The sequence below is a fragment of the Maniola jurtina genome, chromosome 27 (genome assembly GCF_905333055.1).
Source record: "Maniola jurtina chromosome 27, ilManJurt1.1, whole genome shotgun sequence".
NCBI classification, from domain to species: Eukaryota; Metazoa; Arthropoda; class Insecta; order Lepidoptera; family Nymphalidae; genus Maniola; species Maniola jurtina.
This window is the reverse complement of record NC_060055.1, coordinates 4,306,582-4,327,309: the sequence shown is the minus strand read 5'-3', so window position 1 is coordinate 4,327,309 and position 20,728 is coordinate 4,306,582. Positions and strand designations below refer to the sequence as shown.

The following is a 20,728-nucleotide window of genomic DNA, read 5'->3' as shown; positions in this document are numbered from 1 at the left end:
AAGGTGTCAATACCACAGAGAACATTACCCTAGGCGGGGTCAATCTGTCAGTTTGACAACAAAACAAAAACAGAAAAAAATTGGTTTGCCTTTGATTTTTGGGATATTTCATATTTTATTTCAGCACATTTTATTAAAAAGTAGATATAGTATATAAGAATATTATGAAGTGATAGTGAATTTATATATTATGATAACAAAATAAAGGAAATAGGAATAAAAAATGAGTAATATTTATATACAAGAACCGCCTGCTCTGGGCAAGGCAAGTAACCTGTTAATTAGTTATAAGTAATTTATTATTATAAGTATAGATTTATTGGCAGGTGCCCAGAACTTTGTCTGTATTGAATATACAAAGTCAGTCAGAAAGGGGCTCATTCGTAAGTACTATGTGATTCAAATGTGAAGACTCACTAGGTACATGCAGCCTCAAACTGAGGCTATATATACCTACCTCTGAATATTTTTGTATTAGGTAACATGCAAGCATATATATTTTTGACTAGCCGATGCCCGCGGCTTCGCCCGCGTGGATTTAGGTTTTTCGAAATCCCGTGGAAACTCTTTGATTTTCCGGGATAAAAAGTAGCCTATGTACTAATCCAGGATATTATCTATCTCCATTCTAAATTTGAGCCAAATCCGTCTGGTAGTTATTGCGTGAAGGAGTAACAAACATACACACACACACACACACAAACTTTCGGCTCTATAATATTAGTATGATAGTGTGATTCATGGAAGATCAGCGCCGTGTCTTAACAGATACAGCATACAAGCTGCGTGGAGACCATTTTGGGAATCAAATCTTAGGTTTCCTGTCCAATTCCAATATGAGTATCTTCAAGTGAACAGGCATTTTCTAGGCTGGCACACTCTATCTTAAGTTACATCATCACTTGCCAGCAAGTCTGATTGCAGCCAAGTGCTAGTCTGTTAATTTAAAAAAAATTGTCACTTAGATATATTTATATTTTATAGTTTGTGCCCTATATAAATATTTCTTTCACACAAACAAAATTGACAGTGGGACAGTCTTTGTAGTTTCGGCCAGTCTGTCTGTGTGTCACAATTGTGTGTGTGTGTGTGTGCTATAACATACTAAGTGAGAACATGGTTAATATTTCAGGTGCTTTTAAAAACTTCAGCAGGGGACATTGATATTGAATTATGGACAAAAGAAACTCCCAAGGCAAGCCGCAACTTCATACAGCTGTGCATGGAAGGGTATTACAATGGTAAGGTAAAAAATCATCATAACCTAAATCTAAGTAAAAAAATTGGTTGTCTGTAAAGTCGGTTCACTGACGATAGTTGAACGTGACAACAAAGGCCGATTGTGCGTCTTTGTCGCTCGTTCCGCGCTCTCGCTTGCACTTCAAGCCTTACATGGAACGCCTCAGAGCGAGGTAACGCCGCATGAGTCATGATTTTTCGCGCGTGCAGCCGGCTCTATCGAATTATAAGACGTTGTCACGTCAAAAAAAATCTGTTGGGAACTTTTTGATTTTCCGTGATAAACAGTAGTCTATGCCCATCTCTAATAACCCATCACTGTACCACAGAGTTACTTAATGAATTCTAAACAGAGCATCGTGTGATTAGTGTTTGATGACTGATGAAGGAGGGTACCAAATTGGAAAGTAAAAACCGGTCAAGTGCGAGTTAGACTCACACACTGAGGCTGAGATCTATAAACCGCACTTTGACTTTGCTCAGACTTAAAACACTGTTAAAATGAGACAGCGTTATACCGCTGGTATAGATCTGTCTCGTTTTAACTGAAACTTAAGTCTAAGCAAAGTCAAAGCGCGCTCTATAGATTTCAACCTGAGGGTTCTGTACTAGGGTATATTTCCGACATTTCGCACAATAAATCACAAACTGTTATGCTTAAAAATAAATAAAAATCTACTGTTAAATAGTAAATCTACTGCTAAATACATGCATGTGTGTACGTAACAGTGCTTGGGATTTAAAGCTAGTTACATTAGGGCGGCTGCAGGGAGTGCGAAAGGAAACACCAGTTCCTTATCCTAATTTTATTACTAAAAATTTACATGTTATAAACTAATTATTATATAAAATAATCCTAATTGCTCCGCCGATTTGTGGCGGAGGCTTCTAAAGCTAATTGTGATGTGTTCGTGCCCAGTCCTCGCGCATGGTGACCGTCATTTTTTTTTTTTTTAAAGAATATTAGCCATGTTAAATGACTAATATTCCCTTTCCTCTCCAATTGAGCGTCAGGCTTGTGCTAGGAGTAGGTACGACAATAGTGCAACGGGCGGGGTTTGAACCGTCGACCTTTCGGTTTTCAGTCCACTCCTTTACCGGTTGAGCTATTGAGGCTCTGCGCTTTCGCTGCGTCAGGCATCCGGTTACGCGGCGACTGTGGGAACGGTTTAAGCAGGCACGTCTAGCGTTGCGGCCTGACTATGCCTGCGTAACAAGCTCATAAATATAAACTTACCGTTTGTTGGTTTCAGGCACAATATTTCACAGAGTGGTGCCCGGGTTCATTGTGCAAGGAGGTGATCCCAGTGGGGATGGTACTGGAGGGGAGTCTGTATATGGAGCTCCTTTTAAAGTAAGTCATATAAATACTGAATAATACTTTACCCTTCAAATCAATAGTAAAAGGCATCTAGATCATAATATAGGCATTCTGTATTTTTTTTAACCCCCGACCCAAAAAGAGGGGTGTTATAAGTTTGACGTGTGTATCTGTGTGTCTGTGTATCTGTGTATCTGTTTTTCTGTCTGTGGCATCGTAGCACCTAAACGAATGAGCCGATTTTAATTTACTTTTTTTTGTTTGAAGCCACCTGCTTGATGGAGAGTGTTCTTAGCTATAGTCCAAGAAAATCGGTTCAGCCGTTTGAAAGTTATCAGCTTTTTTCTAGTTACTGTAACCTTCACTTGTTGGGGGTGTTGAAAATTTTTAATTTACACTTGTTGACATTTTGCATGGTAATTCAAAAACACTTCACATCACACTTCACACTAATATTATAAAGGCGAAAGTTTGTATGTGTGTGTGTGTGTGTGTGTGTATGTTTGTTACTCCTTCACGCAAAAACTACTAGACGGATTTGGCTGAAATTGAGAATGGAGATAGATAATATCCTGGATTAGCACATAGGTTACTTTTTATCCCGGAAAATCAAAGAGTTCCCGCGGGATTTCAAGAAACCTAAATCCACGCGGGCGAAGTCGCGGGCATCAGCTAGTTATGCATAAAAATAAATAACATCTTCTTTTAGAATGTACAGGTAAAGCCCTTTCATATGCTACCCTATTTTGTATAGTTATCAGCTTACTTTAAAAATTTAATATACTTATTATTTGTTCACAAACACATTTTAATTTTTTTTGTGATGTGACCACAAATTCACAGTTTTCAGATTTTTCCTTTACTTGTGCCATAAGACTTCCCTTCCCTTCATGATTCTAGGTCAACTTAAAGTACCCTATAGTTTTCCTTGACAGACATGACAGATGGACAGACGAAGAGACAGACAGACAATGAAGTGATCTTGTAACGGTGTCTTTTTCCTTTTGAGCCCTAACCCCTATCTTTGGAACCCTAAAAATTCTTCTGTTCTCTTCTTTACCAGGACACATTCCGAAGAGGTCTGGTGGCAATGGCTAATGCAGGCAAAGATGACAATGGGTCTAGCTACTTAGCTAATAAGCTATCGAAGTTGTACTGGTGGTGTCATCATCAGTCAAGCCACCAGTACAACTTTGATAGCTTATATCTTGGAAACGTTGACCATTTGGAAGATTTGGTCTCATAAAATAAATACCTGTTTGTATTGATGCCAGCTATTGATTAATACAGGTTTTTTGCGTGGTTCTGTTTTAAAAATAAAATAAAATGGCGGACTGTAGGTAGGTTACGCTCCATACTAAAATATTTGAACCTGGTTTTTAACCCCCGACCCAAAAAGAGGGGTGTTATAAGTTTGACGTGTGTGTCTGTGTATCTGTCTGTGGCATCGTAGTTCCTAAACAAATGAACCGATTTTAATTTAGTTTTTTTTGTTTGAAAGGTGGCTTGATCGAGAGTGTTCTTAGCTATAATCCAAGAAAATCGGTTCAGCCGTTTGAAAGTTATCAGCTTTCTTCTAGTTACTGTAACCTTCACTTGTCGGGGGTGTTATAAATTTTTAATTTACACTTGTTCCTTAATTTTTTCTTCTGTTCTCTTCTTTACCAGGATGAATTCCACTCTCGACTCCGGTTTAATAGAAGAGGTCTGGTGGCAATGGCCAATGCAGGCAAAGATGACAATGGGTCACAGTTTTTCTTTACGCTGGCTGCTACACCTGAACTTCAAAACAAACACACAATTTTTGGAAAAGTTACTGGTAAGTTGTGTGTTCTTTCCTTTTTTCCCCGACTGTGGCAAAGCCCAAAGGAAGGGTTATGATTTTAGCAGTCTATGTATGTATGTATGTTTGTATCCAGATTGTGTGTGTTCCAACGTAGCGCCTAAACTACTGGGCCGATTTTGATGAATGAGGTGTCAACCGATTCGTCGTAAGAGTCAGGGTGACATAGGCTACATTTTATACGAAAAAAATTGACCTAACGGATGTTATATGAAAAAAGTGGGGGGTCTTCAAAAATTTTCTTTTTTGCTATATCGAGTGGGATGTCAAATGGAGGAGAAAATTCTGAGCTCATGAATTTAAATGTACAACAACATTAAAGTATACCAAGCGACAGAAAAATAATTTTACACTATTATTTCAGAGTTTATTAAGACAATCGCAGTCGGGTTTTAGTTTTCAACTTTTTCTTGTTCTTTGGGCTATGCATGTTCTTGGATTCTCTGTATTACTGACCATCTCCGATCCATTATGATCTGTCTGGAGCTGAAATATCGATCTAGTAATAATAATTAGAGCCTCGATAGCTCAACGGTTGAGGAATTCCGAATTCCGAAATTCCGGAATTCGGAAATTTTGTTTTTCCGAAATTGAATTCCAAAATTGAAATTGAAATCCGGTTGAATTCCGAAAGGTCGGCAGTTCAAACCCCACCCGTTGCACTATTGTGGTACCCACTCTTGGCACAAGCTTTACGCTTAATTGGAGGGGAAAGGGGAGTATTAATCATGATTAGCATGGCTGATATTCTTTTAAAAAAAATATTAACAATACTTTTGTAAATTATAAATTCGTACAAAAAAAAATCGGCCAAGTGCGAGTCAGACTTGCACACTGAGGGTTCCGTACTCGGGTATTTTTTCCAACATTTTGCACGATAAATCAAAAGCTATTGTACATAAAAATCTGTTTTAGGATGTACAGGTAAAGCCCTTTCATAATATGATACCCCACTTGGTATAGTTGTCTTGTTTTGAAAATTGAAACACATTTTAATTTTTTTTTAATAATGTAACCACAAATTCGCGGTTTTCAGATTTATTCCTGTACTTGTGCTATAAGACCTACCTACCTACCAAATTTCATGATTTTAGGTCAACGGGAAGTACCCTATAGGTTTCTTGACAGACAGACAGACGTGAAAGACAATAAAGTGATCCTATAAGGGTTCCGTTTTTCCTTTTGAGGTACGGAACCCTAAAAATATATATTTTTCAGGCGACACAATATACAATGTGCTGAAGTTATCCGAGGGTCTAATAGGCCCTGATGATAGACCAGAGCATCCTCACAAGATCACCAGCACCGAAGTACTCATCAACCCGTTCGACGACATAGCTCCCAGAGTGCAAGAGAAGATAGAAGAAGACAGACCAAAGAAGAAGAAGAAGGAAAAACAGGGGGTTAAGTAAGATTTAACGTTTAGTTGGAAAAGTTTCACTATTGCATACCAAATGGCGTTGCATGCAGCTCAATCTCGCTTGATAAGATTTTATCGATGAATGGTGATTTTATTGATGCCCGCGACTTCGTTCGCGTGGATGTAGGTTTTTTAAAATTCCCGTGGGAACCCTTTGATTTTCCGGGATAAAAAGTAGCCTATGTGCTAATCCAGGGTATAATCTATCTCCATTCTAAATTTCAGCCCAATCCGTCCAGTAGTTTTTGCGTGAAGGAGTAACAAACATACACACACACACAAATACAAACTTTCTCCTTTATAATATTAGTGTGATACTTCTACAGGATGTTGGAAGAAGAAAGAAAGTTGAAAATTATAATTTTTGTTTAAAACATCCCGTTTGGCATATCCCAATGGCATATTTAAAATTGTGTTTTTTTAATTTTAAGCATATTTAAAACAATGCCATAGAACTGTGTACAACAGAATTACCTCCAGTATGCATTTATTTAAACACTAGCTGTGCCCGCGACTTCGTTCGCGTGGAATAGTGACTTTTCGGGCAGCATATACTCTGTATGTTAAAAATGTTCGCCGTGATTCTTTAAATTGACATAACTTTTTTATTTATGAACCGATTGACATGAAATAAACACTAAATCTTAAGTGAAGCTTACTACAATATATTAGTGAAAACCGTATCTAAATCGAATAAGCCGTTTCCGAAATTAGCGTGCACAAACACACAGACAAACAGACAAACAGACAAAAAAAAATAATTACAATTTCGGGTTCGGCATCGATATAATAACAACCCCTGCTACTTTTTTTTTATATATTTCCATTGTAGACACCACTTTTGTACAATTTTATTATTATATGTATAGATATGTAGGTCTTTTTAAATCCTTAAAGAAGTTCTTTCGATTGCTGCTATGATAAATCTTCTCTTTTTTTTTTAATTAGAAATTTCGGTCTTCTCTCCTTCGGCTTGGAGGCGGAGGAAGACGAAGGTGAGGCGCAGGAGTTCAGAGGGAAACCCAAGTCCACTCACGATCTTCTAGAAGATCCTAAGTTGAGCAAGAAGACTGCTGCTGGTAAGTATTTAATTGATTTTTAACCGACTTCGAAAAAAGGAGGAGGATCTCAATTCGTTGGAATCTATACTAATATTATAAAGAGGAAACCTTTGTATTTTTGTATGTTGTTCGGCGTATAGTTGCCAGTCTATCGGTATTCTACAGGATATATTTCGGAGAGTGTGCACAAGAACTCTTTGACCTGGTTCCTCCTTCACCTTTCTACCATCGTACTACCAAGCATCGTCAAGGTCTGCATCCGTACGTAGTCGAAATTCCTCGAACACGTACGAAGCGATTTGCTTCCTCTTTCCTAATTCCGCTAGGATATGGAACGCCCTTCCGGCGTCAGTTTTCCCTTCCACCTATAATATGGGTACCTTCAAGTCAAGAGTGAATAGGCAATTTCTAGGCAAGCGCGCTCCATCTTAGGCTGCATCATCACTTGCTAGCAGGTCTGATTGCAGCCAAGCGCTAGTCTATATAATTAAAAAAAAAAAAAATGTTTGTATTGAATAGGCTCAAAAACTACTGGACCGATTTCAAAATTTCTTTTACCATTACTTAGAGGAATTCTTCCGAATCCGTATAGGCTATATTTTATCCCGGAAAATAGATAGGATTTTTCGTGGTTAGTGTCCACCCGTGCGAAGCCGGGGCGGGTCGCTAGTCTTTTATAAGTTGTGGAATGCAAACTGTGGCAACACCAATCAGTGTTTCCACTAGATTACAACATGGGGTTATTTAAGGGGCGGATCAAGAAATTACTGAAAGGCCGGCAACGCATCGGCGGTTCCTTTTGCGCTGCCAGTGTTCATGGGCGGCGGTAATCACTTAACATCAGGTGACCCGATTGCTCGTTTGCTCTCTATTTTTATTTAAAAAAATTGTTATAAATGCTTAATTTTACAGAATTAGAGTTAGAGCAAGAGAAAATAGAAGAAGAATCATCAGTCCAAACAGAGGAAAAGAAGAAAGAAACGGAAGCGGCCGTCAGTAACATAAGAGATAAACTCAAAAAGAGAGAGAAATCTCCCGAAGAGAGTGCAGACAGGGATGATGACGATAGTAAGAGAAGAAAGGAGAGTGACTCAGAGGAAGAGTATTATTTAGGAAAAGAAAGGGATATGGAGAGGCAGAAAGAGAGGTTAGTTTTTATTTTTAGGGTTTGGTACCTCTAAAGGAAAAACGGAACCCTTATAGGATCACTTTGTTGTCTGTCTGTCTGTCTGTCTGTCCGTCCGTCCCGTCGTGTATGTCAAGAAAACCTATAGGGTAGGTACTTCCCGTTGACCTAGAATTATGAAATTTGGCAGGTAGGTAGGTCTTATAGCACAAGTAAAGAAATGAACTTTTACAAGTGCTTTTGAATCGTCAAATAATTTACCACTGGTTCGGAATGCCGCTCCTACCGAGAAGAACCAGCAAGAAACCCGGCGGTTACTCTTTTCCATTGTTCAATTTACAATAATATTCCATACTATACAAGCAATTGCAGCCCCGCGCATCGCTGGAGCGAGTCAAATCCATGCTTTTTTATCATTTACATAATCTTCGATTGTGTAATATGCTTTTGCCAGAAGCATACTTTTAATGGATTACTGGCTATGGATTACTATGGCATACTGTTCTCAGTGGCGTGTGGTTTGCTGGTCCGCAATTGGCCAGCGTAGTGGATTACGGCCTAAGGCCTTCTCATTCTGAACCGTAATATTTTTCTCACAGAGACCGAATAAGGCAAGAAATAAAACAGTTAAGAAAAGAGATGAAAGGCCCAAAACCCGAGGAGTTAAAGGAAGAAAACACAGAAGAGAAGAAAGTAAAGAGTTTGGAAGAAGAGAACGAAATGTACAAGCAGTTTGTAGAAGAGCAAGAGAAGTATAAAAAGATGAAAGAGAAAATACCTAAGAAAGGAGCTGCTAGGTATGTATCCTTTATTTTTTTGGTTTTGCTTTGTATGCGTTTTTTTATGTACTGATTTTGTGGCGTACAGTAAAAGTATATTCATTCATTCATTCATCCTTTTTAGGGGTCCGTACCTCAAAAGGAAAAACGGAACCCTTATAAGGATCACTTTGTTGCCTGTCTGTCTGTCAAGAAACCTATAGGGTACTTCCCGTTGACCTAGAATCATGTTTGGTAGGTAGGTAGGTCTTATAGCACAAGTAAAGGAATAAATCTGAAAACTGTGAATTTGTGGTTACATCACAGAAAAAAAATTAAAATGTGTTTTAATTTTCAAAGTAAGATAACTATACCAAGTGGGATATCCTAGGGCTTTACGTATACATTCTAAAACAGATTATTATTTATTTTTATGAATGATAGTTTTTGATTTATCGTGCAAAATGTTGGAAAAAATACCCGAGTACGGAACCCTCAGTGCGCGAGTCTGACTCTCACTTGGCTGGTTTTTAGGGATCCATACCCGATGGGTGCCATTTTTTATGCAGGATCTATCCCAAAACTAAACTACTAGTCAAAAATATGTCGCTATATTATTTACCATAGCGACCCGCCCCGGCTTCGCACGGGTGGACATTTCTATTTTCCGGGATAAAATATAGCCTATACAGATTCGGAAGAATCCCTCTAAGTAATGGTAAAAGAAATTTTGAAATCGGTCCAGTAGTTTTTGAGCCTATTCAATACAAACATACAAAAATACAAAGGTTTCCTCTTTATAATATTAGTATAGATAAGCTGTATTTAAACAACTAATACTGGAAACAGCAATCCATAAATTATATAGTTAGTAAGCTGTGACCAAAACAAAGGAACATTTTTTGGGTGTTTCTTTTTTTTAATGGTTTTTGCGATTTCCTGCGTTGTCTGGTTCGGAAATGAAATATTTCGTTTAACCAAAATATTTTGTTCATAATATTATGTACGTATCCCTAAAAGAATTGGAGGCATTGACGGTTCCTCTGGTGCTGCTGATGTTTATGGGCGGCGGTAATCACTTGACATCAGGTGACTCACATGCTCTTTTGCTCGCTATTTTTGTTTAAAAAAAAAACGAGGTCTGAATTTTGTGTAAAACTACGCTGGTTTCGAAATTTTATTTATTAATACGGATCTAATAATTTATTTTTATTTAATTTTTATTGTTCCCTAAATCTGAAACTATAGCCTTAAAAAAAGGTAAACTTTTAAAAGTGCAAAAAGTGATATAAAGTGAAAGAAAAAAATTCAAGATGGCGTCCTTTTCAGAAGCAGACGAACGAAATTCACGAAGAAACCGTTAAAAAAGAAAGCGTGGGCCAAGAATTTGTACGAAAATCGCGACTATCCAGACAATTACACCGATTCCAAATTCCTGGAAGACCTAAGAAAGAATTTATTCGTGGAAAAAGTTACCTTAAAACAAGCAGTGAAAGGATCATTTTACGTCGTCCTACGTCTGTGTATATGTGTTCTTTACGCCATCTTGTTTATTTATATGTACAATAAATGGATACACACTCACACAGTGATATATGCATCTATAGGTGTTGCGTGTGTGTGTTATCTTCTGTATTTTTACATCGAAGGGGGTGCTTTGTTAATGCATTTAAAAATAGTTCTTATTTACTTGGTGATAGGGTATATTTTGTCACCTGTACTACACACATTGACAGATACGGTTAGTACAGATACGATATACGCTTGGTCTGTAATAATGATGTTAGTGCATTTAATGTTTTTCGATTATAACGTACCAGCTGCGTTCGTATCGAAATCGTTATCGATAAACGCTGCGATATTTTCGTCTGTATGTCTAGTTTCTCGATTATCGACACCATTCGATGCTTTTGTATTGCTCACTATATCGGTAAAATTATTCGTATTAAGTCCACAGTTATTCAAATCGGTATCAAGCTCCGGTTTATTTGTAACGTTATTTAGCGTAACGTTATTGGTAACGGTATTTTCTTTGTATACAGTTTCGGGTGCTCTGTTGTCTTATTTTGTTATTCTTGTCTTATTTTTAAGTGGTTACTGCCCGGTAATGTTTGTGAGATGGCAGAAGTACAAAGATAATATCTATGGACCGTGGGATGAGGCGATAATTAACAATTCAGATGAATTCGACGATTTCCCATGATAAAGTATACGGCTTCTCTTAAGAGATAAACACAATTTAAAGCCGACTCACACCAATTGCGTACACGTAACACGTGCGTAGTGACGCGCGTAAACCCCTAACACACCGGGTTACGCATACGTCCAAGCTTTACGCAAGCGGTGTGCCATGTTTCATACAGTTCCATACATTACAACGCAATGGTACGCGCTACGTCTACGCTTACGCAGCCTGTGTGAACGAGCTTTTAGAATTTAGATTCAAAGCGTTTTCGGAGCTACACATTTTAACGTTACCATTAGGTAAAAAAATTAAAAATATACCGTTACTTAATAGTAACGGTATGTTTTTAATTTTTTATTATTTTTTATTTTATGTTATTCTTGAGCGGTTGTTGCCCCGAGATGCTTGTACAAATGCAAAGATAACATTAACAAACCGTGGGATAAAGTGATAACTAACAATTCAGACGAATCCGCCGATTTCCCATAATTATTGTTATTTTTAATTAGTTAAATGCTAATATTAATTTATTTTAAGCAATGATTGTACGTTCTGAGATGCACAGACTAATAGTAAACTACTAACGAATACTCTAAAATTTAGTTGCGTTCAGAAACATGATGGCAACTTAATTTGAGAACAATTATTCACATCTTTTTCTTACCAGTGTAATAAGAAAAGGACAGACAAACCTAATTTAATTTAGACTATTAAAGGTAGTAACTTTAGGTGCCAGTCGTGAGCCTATTATTAAAATTTTAGAGTTGCACCTTTTAAATTTTAAAGTCTTTTTACCCGACTACGGCAAAGCCAAAAGGAAGGGTTATGATTATAGCAGTCTATGTATGTATGTATGTGGGTATATATGTATGTGGGTATGTATGTTTGTATCCAGATTCTGTGTGTTCCACCGTAGCGCCTAAATTACTGGGCCGATTTTGATGAATGAGGTGTCAATCGATTCGTCTTAAAAATCCGGGTGACATAGGCTACATTTGATACGAAAAAAATTGACCTAACGGATGTAATTTGAAAAAAGTGGGGGTCCCCAAAAAATTTTTGTTGCTATAAATATCGAGTGGAATGTCAAATGAAAGAGGAGAAAATTATGTGTTCATAAATATAAATCTACTACAACATTATAATATACCAAGCGACAGAAAAACAAATTTGCTATACCTAATATTTCAGCGTTTATTAAGACGATCGCAGTTGGGTTTTAGTTTTCAACTTTATCTTGTTAAAGTTCATTTTCCGTCCTTTTTTAGCAATATTTAAAAGAAAAAGATGTAGAATATATACCATACCTTATACCATACCATATATTTATACTATACTAGCCGATGCCCGCGACTTCGTCCGCGTGGATTTAGTTTTTTTGAAATCCCGTGGGAACTCTTTGATTTTCCGTGATAAAAAGTAGCCTATGTGCTAATCCAGGATATTATCCATCTCCATTCCAAATTTCAGCCAAATCCGTCTAGTAGTTTTTGCGTGAAGGAGTAACAAACATACACACACACACACACATACACACACATACAAACTTTCGCCTTTATAATATTAGTGTGATTATTTAACCCATTGTGATTCCTCATATAAATGAAACATTTTATGTTAAATATTTGTATGATGATAATTTTATAATAATGATGATTGTATTATAATTTTATGAATAATTTGGAATGTATTCTAAGAAAATGTATTCTGTCTTGAGGATTGAGAAGAATAAAAACACTATGAAATACCTATTTTGTTTTATTAAATCAGTAACTGAGTAATTACCTAATTAAGTCCTAATATTTTAAAGTGAAAACTTCTTTAGGCATGTTGTGCGTCTAAGTCAACGCAATAAAAACTGGCTAAGTGCGAGTCAGACCCGCGCACTGAGGGTTCCGTACTCCGCTATTTTTTCCGACATTTTGCACAATAAATCAAAAACTATCATGCATAAAGATAAATAAAAATCTGTTTTAGAATGTACAGATAAAGCTCTTTTATATGATACCCCACTTGGCATAATTATCTTACTTTGAAAATTTAAACACATTTTTTTTTCTGGGATGTAAACACAAAGTCTCGGTTTTCGGATTTATTCCTTTACTTGTGCTATAAGACCTATCTACCTGCCTTTCATAATTTTAGGTCAACGGGAAGTACCCTATACGTTTTCTCGACAGATACGACGGACGGACGGACGGACAGACAGGCCGACAGACAACAAAGTGATACTATAAGGGTTCCGTTTACCTTTCGAGGTACGGCCGATTTTCTTTTCTCTAAATTAATGAAGAAAATGGTTTGTTGTTGGTTTCAGGGAGGACTTTACATTGCAACTGCTGGCAAAGTTCAAGACGAAATTACACGCGATCAAAGAGAAGGCACAAGGAGAGACAGAGACGCCAGATGACGAAGACAACATCAATACTGACGAGTGGTGAGAAACTTTTAAACTTTAACGTCTTGCAGGGGTTTGCCACGGCACTAAGTGTCTGGCAACGCATTTTTAACACTATCTATCTATACAATAAAATTGTAGAAAAGTGGTGTCTGTACAATGGAAATATATAAAAAAAAAGTAGCAGGGGTTGTTATTATATCGATGCCGAACCCGAAATTGTAATTAATTTTTTTTTGTCTGTTTGTCTGTTTGTCTGTGTGTTTGTGCACGCTAATATCAGAAACGGCTTATTCGATTTAGATACGGTTTTCACTAATATATTGTAGTAAGCTTCACTTAACATTTAGTGTTTATTTCATGTCAATCGGTTTATAAATAAAAAAGTTATGTCAATTTAAAGAATCACGGCGAACATTTTTAAAGTACAGAGTATATGCTGCCCGAAAAGTCACTATTCCACGCGAACGAAGTTGCGGGCACAGCTAGTTCCGAATAAAATAGAAAAAAAAACTAGATGTTGCCCGCGACTTCGTCCGCGTGGATTGAGGCTTTTAAAAGTCCCGTGGGAACTCTTGATTTTCCGGGATAAAAAGTAGTCTATGTCCGTGCCCGGGATGTAAGCTAACTCTGTACCTTTCATCAAAATCGGTTAGATCAGTCAGTCAGTCAGCTTTTTCTTTTCTATGATTAAATAAAAACTTAAGTATTTCTTCATTTTTCAATACTATTATTTTTAACCCCCGACCCAAAAAGAGGGGTGTTATAGGTTTGACGTGTGTATCTGTGTATCTATCTGGCATCGTAGCTCCTAAACTAATGAACCGATTTTAATTTAGTTTTTTTTTTGTTTGAAAGGTGGCTTGATCGAGAGTGTTCTTAGCTATAATCCAAGAAAATCGGTTCAGCCGTTTGAAAGTTATCAGCTCTTTTCTGGTTACTGTAACCTTCACTTGCCGGGGGTGTAATAAATTTTTAATTTACACTTGTCAATACTATTATTTTAATACTGTGACACAATCTAAGAAATAAATGGTCTTCTTTCTTTTCATAGGATGGGTCACACGCTTCGGTTTGAAGACAAAGGTGCGGTGCTGGCCAAGGATGCTTCCACCAAAGGAGATGATTGGTTCGACATCTACGACCCACGGAACCCTATCAACAAGAGAAAGAGGGAGAAAACTGATCAAAAGACTAAGAAATAAATGTATATATCTGTCTCTTTCGCGTGTTTTGTTAAACCTTTGAAAACCTCTAGTTTTATAAGCAATTAAAACTTTTAATACCATGTCTTATGAATATAATTTGAAATATGGACGAACTTTCATACAAACTTTTCATCCCTTATTTAACTGTCTTAGGGGTGGAATTTCAAAAATCCTTTCTTAATAAGTGCCTACGACCTACTATCAGAATTTCAAGTTTTTTACCACAGCAGGTTGGGCTGTGCGTTGATAGATCAATGTGTCTTTTTAAGCCTTGACCCAAAAAGAGGGGTGTTATAAGTTTGACGTGTGTATCTGTGTATCTGTCTGTGGCATCGTAGCGCCTAAACGAATGAACCGATTTTAATTTTGTTACAAATATATATTCTATACTATACAAGCAATTGCAGCCCCGCGCATTGCTGGAGCGAGTCAAATCCATGCTTTTTTATCATTTACATAATCTTCGATTGTATAATAGGTATGCTTTTGCCAAGAGCATACTTTTAATGGATTTTTTAAACTTTTGTAAAGGCAAATCTAATATTAACTGTGGAATTGATTGAGCTACGGAACTCTACAAAGACGCATTTTCACACAAGCTTTCAGCCCCTGTTTGATTTTTGGGATTTTGGGTTATTTCCAATAATACGTTATAAAAGGAATAAAAGGGTAGGTTCCTTTTGACGTAAGATTTTTTTACACCTGTATTACCTGTAACGAGTATCTCTCACAGCCACCATGGTCCAAACTTCATAGTCGCTGATCGTTGCTCCCTGTGTTGGGGACAGTTTGCAGAGAAACTTTCAGCTTTTATAAAACAACAAAGGTCTGGCCCTCACGGGTTCTTAGTCTAAAAGTTGTAGTACTGTATTTCAACTTGTATAGACTACCTACTGTACACCTGAGTCACAGCTTTAAACAATAAGTTGTTAATGTTATCAGAGGTATCAAGCATCTGCGGTCAAAGTACACGGGTCAGTAATCGTAATTACATACCTACCTACCACCTTAAGTGCTGTTCAAATTATCGAGTTTTAAAGAGCTTTTTCCTGATAATAAAAAACTCATTCAGGATTACGCGTTTAGGCAAAGAGAAATAAAACATACTAGCCGATGCCCGCGACTTCGCCCGCGTGGATTTAGGTTTTTCGAAATCCCGTGGGAACTCTTTGATTTTCCGGGATAAAAAGTAGCCTATGTGCTAATCCAGGATATTATCTATCTCCAATCCAAATTTCAGCCAAATCCGTCCAGTAGTTTTTGCGTGAAGGAGTAACAAACATACACACACACACACACACATACAAACTTTCGCCTTTATAATATTAGTGTGATGAGGAAATGAATGTACGCACGGAAAAATAAGCGGAAAATCGAAGGTAGGTATCTAATTCAACGCGGACGAAATCGTGGGCCTCATCTATAGTAGGATCCTACCTATATATGAAGATTAAACAGGACTAAAACGTAATACTTAAAATTACTTTCTGTCGCTGTCAGGTAGGTTTAGTACACCGAGGAGGTGAGGTACCTTTTTTTTTTTTGTTGACGCTGGGGAATGCATTTACGCATCCCCCCGGAGGGAGGGTATGTGGGACTCGCCGGCCGAGGCGACCGGAATACCCACTAAACCCCAGCGGCGCTACTGCGCGTCGCCTGGCGACTGGGTCACGGGAACGGCCGAAGCAAACAACCGCAACCCAGCCAGCGACGTCTGCCGAGGCAGACCCTCCACTGGGGACCTGCACGGTCCCCACCACCGCACTTCCGGGACGCACCAACGAAGTGCGTCCCCCGACCCTGGGACGCGCACGTCGCCCGTGCCCTCTGCTAGTCAGAGGGACACGCGGAGAAACCTCCCCCCCCTGCCAGGTCATTAGCCATAGCCAACAATATCTCCGAAGAGAAATTATTAGCCATGTTACCGGGGCGCACCGGCTCGAACACTGCTCTTCCCCTCGGACGCATCCAAAAGGGACCAGCAGCATCCAGGCACACTGGGAGGTTACCTGGCTGATGGCGCCCCAAGGTGAGGTACCTACTATATTTATATTTATGAACTCAGAATTTTTTCCTCTTTCATTTGATATCCCACTCGATACAATAGTAAAAAATAATTTTTTGCGACCCTACTTTTTTAATGTAACATCCGAACTAGGCCAGTTTCTTTCGTATACAAGTGTATATTAAAAATTTAAAACACTCCCGACAAGTGAAGGTTACAGTAATAACTAGAAAAAAGCTGATAACTTTCAGACGGCTGAACCGATTTTCTTGGATTATAGCTAACAACACTCTCGATCAAATTTCAAACCAAAAAAAACTAAATTAAAATCGGTTCATTAGTTTAGGAGCTACGATGCCACAGACAGATACACAGATACACGCGTCAAACTTTTAAACCCCACTTTTTGGGTCGGGGGTCAAAAAATGTATTCTATTCTATTCCCACTGACTCATAAATACCCAGCAAAAACCCTTGGACATCTGGATTTTCGACTTTCGAGGTCACCGATTGCTCGTGAACCGTACTTAATGATATTCAAAAATATAATAAAATTTTAATGCAAACACATCGAGCAAAAAGTACAGAAGTGATAAAGTGTTCGGCGTAATTTTCTGATAACGATCTACAATCTTATAACATTTCGATAAAAAACCGGGCAAGTGCGAGTCGGACTGGCACGCGAAGGGATCCGTACCATCGAACAAGAAATCTCAAATCAGTATGATAAAAAATCGCTACAATAGATGTAAAGCACTGTAAGAGTTCGTTCACACAATGCGTAAGCGTAGACGTAGCGCGTAGCATTGCGTTGTAATGTCTGGATCTGTATGAGACATGGCATACCGCTTGCGTGGCGTGAACGTTCGCGTAGACGTAATGCGTGCAGTTACGTCTATTCACGCGCGTCACTACGCACGTATCGCATGTACGTGCTGCATACGCAATTGGTGTGAATCGGCCTTAAGTTATGACGGACAGCGCCATCTGAATGTGATTTAGTAAACTAATCATTTGGTTGTGTCATACTAATTTCAAGGTTTTCGGATTATTCCCTTTCCTTGTGCTATAAGATATTGTTACCTGCCTTTCACGATTCTAGGTCAACGGGAGGTCCGTATATGTATTGATAGCAAAAGTAAGGGAACTTGTAACAAAACATCAACGCGTCGACATAACTGGCAGGCGTCAAATGTAGGAACATTTGACGCCTGCCAGTTATGTCGACATTATGAATAGACCTTGAATAGACGACAGGTATCTGCCAGTTATGAATAGACGACAGACGCTAGGTAGTATATGAATCGCCCATTGTTTTTAACCCCCGACTCTAAAAGAGGGGTGTTATAAGTTTGACGTGTGTATCTGTGTATCTGTCTGTAGCATCGTAGCTCCTAAACTAATGAACCGATTTTAATTTAGTTTGTTTATGTGTGAAAGGTGGCTTGATCGAGAGGGTTCTTAGCTATAATCCAAGAAAATCGGTTCAGCCGTTTGAAAGTTATCAGCTCTTTTCTAGTTACTGTAACCTTCACTTGTCGGGGGTGTTATAAATTTTTAATTTACACTTGTTCACGTCACCCATAACCTAATAATCGACATTTCGTCAATCAAGGATCAAACCGAAAGTTCCCTCTTAGTTTACTTTGCTATAGGTTTTGATTCCCTTGACGGGTATTGACAGACACAACAGACAGACAGACAAACGAAAAAGCGACCCTATAAGGGTAGGAACCTTTCTCCTTTGGAGGAACGGAACCCTAAAAATGCAAAAGTAACCCAGAGGTCTTTCAACTTAGCGGTTTTGCTAATCTGAAATTAAAATTAATGAACGAAAAATTGTAATTTACGAGTTATTGTCTAGAAAGATTTTATTAGAATTTAGAAATGGCGGGGTTCTGTCTGTTATTAACTAGTTAAGGCTATCCTTGTCAACGATCCCCCGTCGATTTCCTACGTATGATATTATTGTTCTTATCTCTATCTGCCCTGGTTCGTGCATTCTCGGTTCCTAGATCGGTACATTTGTGATAACCAAATTTCAAATTGCTGTGATTGGCTGAATTTACCATGTTCTTGCTGCGACAGTGAGTTTTAGCCACTAGCGGAACAATGTTAGCCGGTCAGAAATGATTGCAATTAGTCAACCTGTTTGACGTCCGTGTTCTGTTTTCGATTACAAAAAAGAAAAATTGTTGTTGCAATCATCAATTTTAGCAAATAGTGAAAGAGAGTCGGCCAATCAGAGGTCACAACTACCGTCACACTTTCTGTCACACTATGGCAGTAGGCATACCGAGTAATGAAAACAATTTTTCATTCTGTCTAGGTCGAAGTAGGGTTGCCACCTGGCTCTTTTTGATTTACAGGCTACCACCATCAAAAATACGGGGTTTAGATTTGAAGAAATTTGAAAATTTGAAGTATTTGAAGAAATAGGCGGTGGTTCTCTCTGAAATGCATGGAAAGCCTATTTAGATATTTCAGTTTATTTGTAAGTTTTGTATTTTTTCTCTGTATGTTGCCGTGTCTTGATTGGTGAACTGTGTTTGCAATGTGGTTTTAAATAAAAGATTTATTTATTTAAATAGATTTTAAAAACTCTTAGTGTTGTAAAGCAAAATGTTATACATTTCATGCATACAATCTTTTCATTTCAACTTAAAATTACATTTAATTTGTAATTCCACCTTCACAGTATCAATACTATGGCCGTAGCCAGGAATCGATTGCGGGAGAGGTTTTATCAGGGCCGGAACTGAATCCTGTCATGAGGAAAAAAACATTCGCTCAACTTTATGGGCTAATTACCTGGTTAGTGGAATTTCGCCTTTCAATTTGACAGTGAGATAAAATACAACAATAAAAAAGCGCGAGCGCAGTGAGCGTAAGTGTTTTTGGTTCAATACAGAAAAAATTAAACTGAAAGGGAAACGAGTGTAGCCATAGCAAGATTTTATTTTTAAAGCTTCCTATCCATACTAATATTACGAATACGACAGTATATCTATTTGCCTATCTATTTGTTACCCTTTCACGGCCCATCTTCTTTACCAAAATTTTGGTACTTACTATTCAGAGGTAACTTGCATCCCAGACATTTTTTTTAGGCGGCTTTTTAGCCCGGAAAATCCCCCACGGAATTTTTAAAAATCTAAATTCATGCAAACGAAATGCGGGGTTTACACTAAGTAATAGAAATTCAAAGCGCGAGTGAAGTGAGCGCGAAATGTTTGATATATTTCCAAAAAAAAATTGGTAAGCAAATGCAAGAAATAGTGTAAGTATTAATTTAGGCTTAGGTTTTTGACGGCTTCCCAGGCGCAGTCGCCATTTCAAAAGTTCTGGTCTGGTGGGAGGCTTCGGTCATGGCTAGTTATATGGTTAGTATGGCCCTAACGGCCAAGAAATTAGACTGCATCATCACTTACCACTAGAAAAGATTAAAGTCACGGGCTAACTTGTATAAAAAAGGCTTACATCCTCAAACCAAGCCCCGCCGCCTTGGCTACCATGATCAGTATCGAGTGGGTTTCGGCTACGCATTGCCGCAAACGGAAAATATTCTTTCTACTGGACATAACGTCAGTGTTTGATTTCGCCAGCCAGCTCCTGCTGAATTTGTAAAAAAACCGGCCAAGTGCGAGTCAGACCTACGCACCGAGGGTTCCGTATTCGGGTATTTTTTCCGACATTTTACTCGAGAAATCAAAAACTGTTATGCATTAAAAAAATATGCATAAAAATAAATAAAAATCTGTTTTAGAATGAACAGGTAAAGCCCTTTCATATGATAACCCACTTGATATATGTAGTTATCTTACTTTGAAAATTGAAAATACTAATATTTGTTCATGAACACATGACAGACGGATAGAAGGACAGATGGACAGACGGACAGACGGAAAGACTGACAGACTGACAGACAACGAAGTGATCCTATAAGAGTTCTTTTTTGCTTTTGAGTTACGGAACCCTAAAAATATTTAGTTTTATTTGCCCCGTATTTTATTTTCATAATTACAGGTTTCTGTATCCTGAAATACGGGGTAACCAGTAAAATACGGAGCCTCTGGCAACCCTATTCGGAAAACACTGTCACATTCAAGTTAATGTCAAATATTTTGTTTTCAATTACAGAAAGCTGCATCAATCATTAATACA

At 38.0% G+C, this 20,728-nt stretch overlaps 1 protein-coding gene across 3 annotated transcripts; it reads left to right on the top strand.

Annotated features, from left to right (window-relative positions):
* The first annotated feature begins 58 nt into the window (after positions 1-58).
* Positions 59-14,573, top strand: LOC123878949 (spliceosome-associated protein CWC27 homolog). 3 transcript variants are annotated; one of them, XM_045926327.1, is made up of 10 exons: positions 68-265; positions 1,133-1,241; positions 2,493-2,593; positions 4,229-4,379; positions 5,622-5,811; positions 6,772-6,902; positions 7,797-8,031; positions 8,610-8,807; positions 13,271-13,390; positions 14,406-14,573. In XM_045926327.1, exons 1-10 carry the CDS (start codon positions 224-226, stop codon positions 14,554-14,556), a joined length of 1,428 nt encoding a protein of 475 aa, XP_045782283.1. In that variant the 5' UTR covers positions 68-223; the 3' UTR covers positions 14,557-14,573. The 3 variants fall into 3 exon arrangements, with proteins under 3 accessions (XP_045782282.1, XP_045782281.1, XP_045782283.1); XM_045926326.1 differs by lacking the exons at positions 13,271-13,390; positions 14,406-14,573 and adding an exon at positions 10,101-10,972 and having other exon boundaries at positions 59-265; XM_045926325.1 differs by lacking the exons at positions 13,271-13,390; positions 14,406-14,573 and adding an exon at positions 10,098-10,972 and having other exon boundaries at positions 60-265.
* Positions 14,574-20,728: the final 6,155 nt, after the last annotated feature.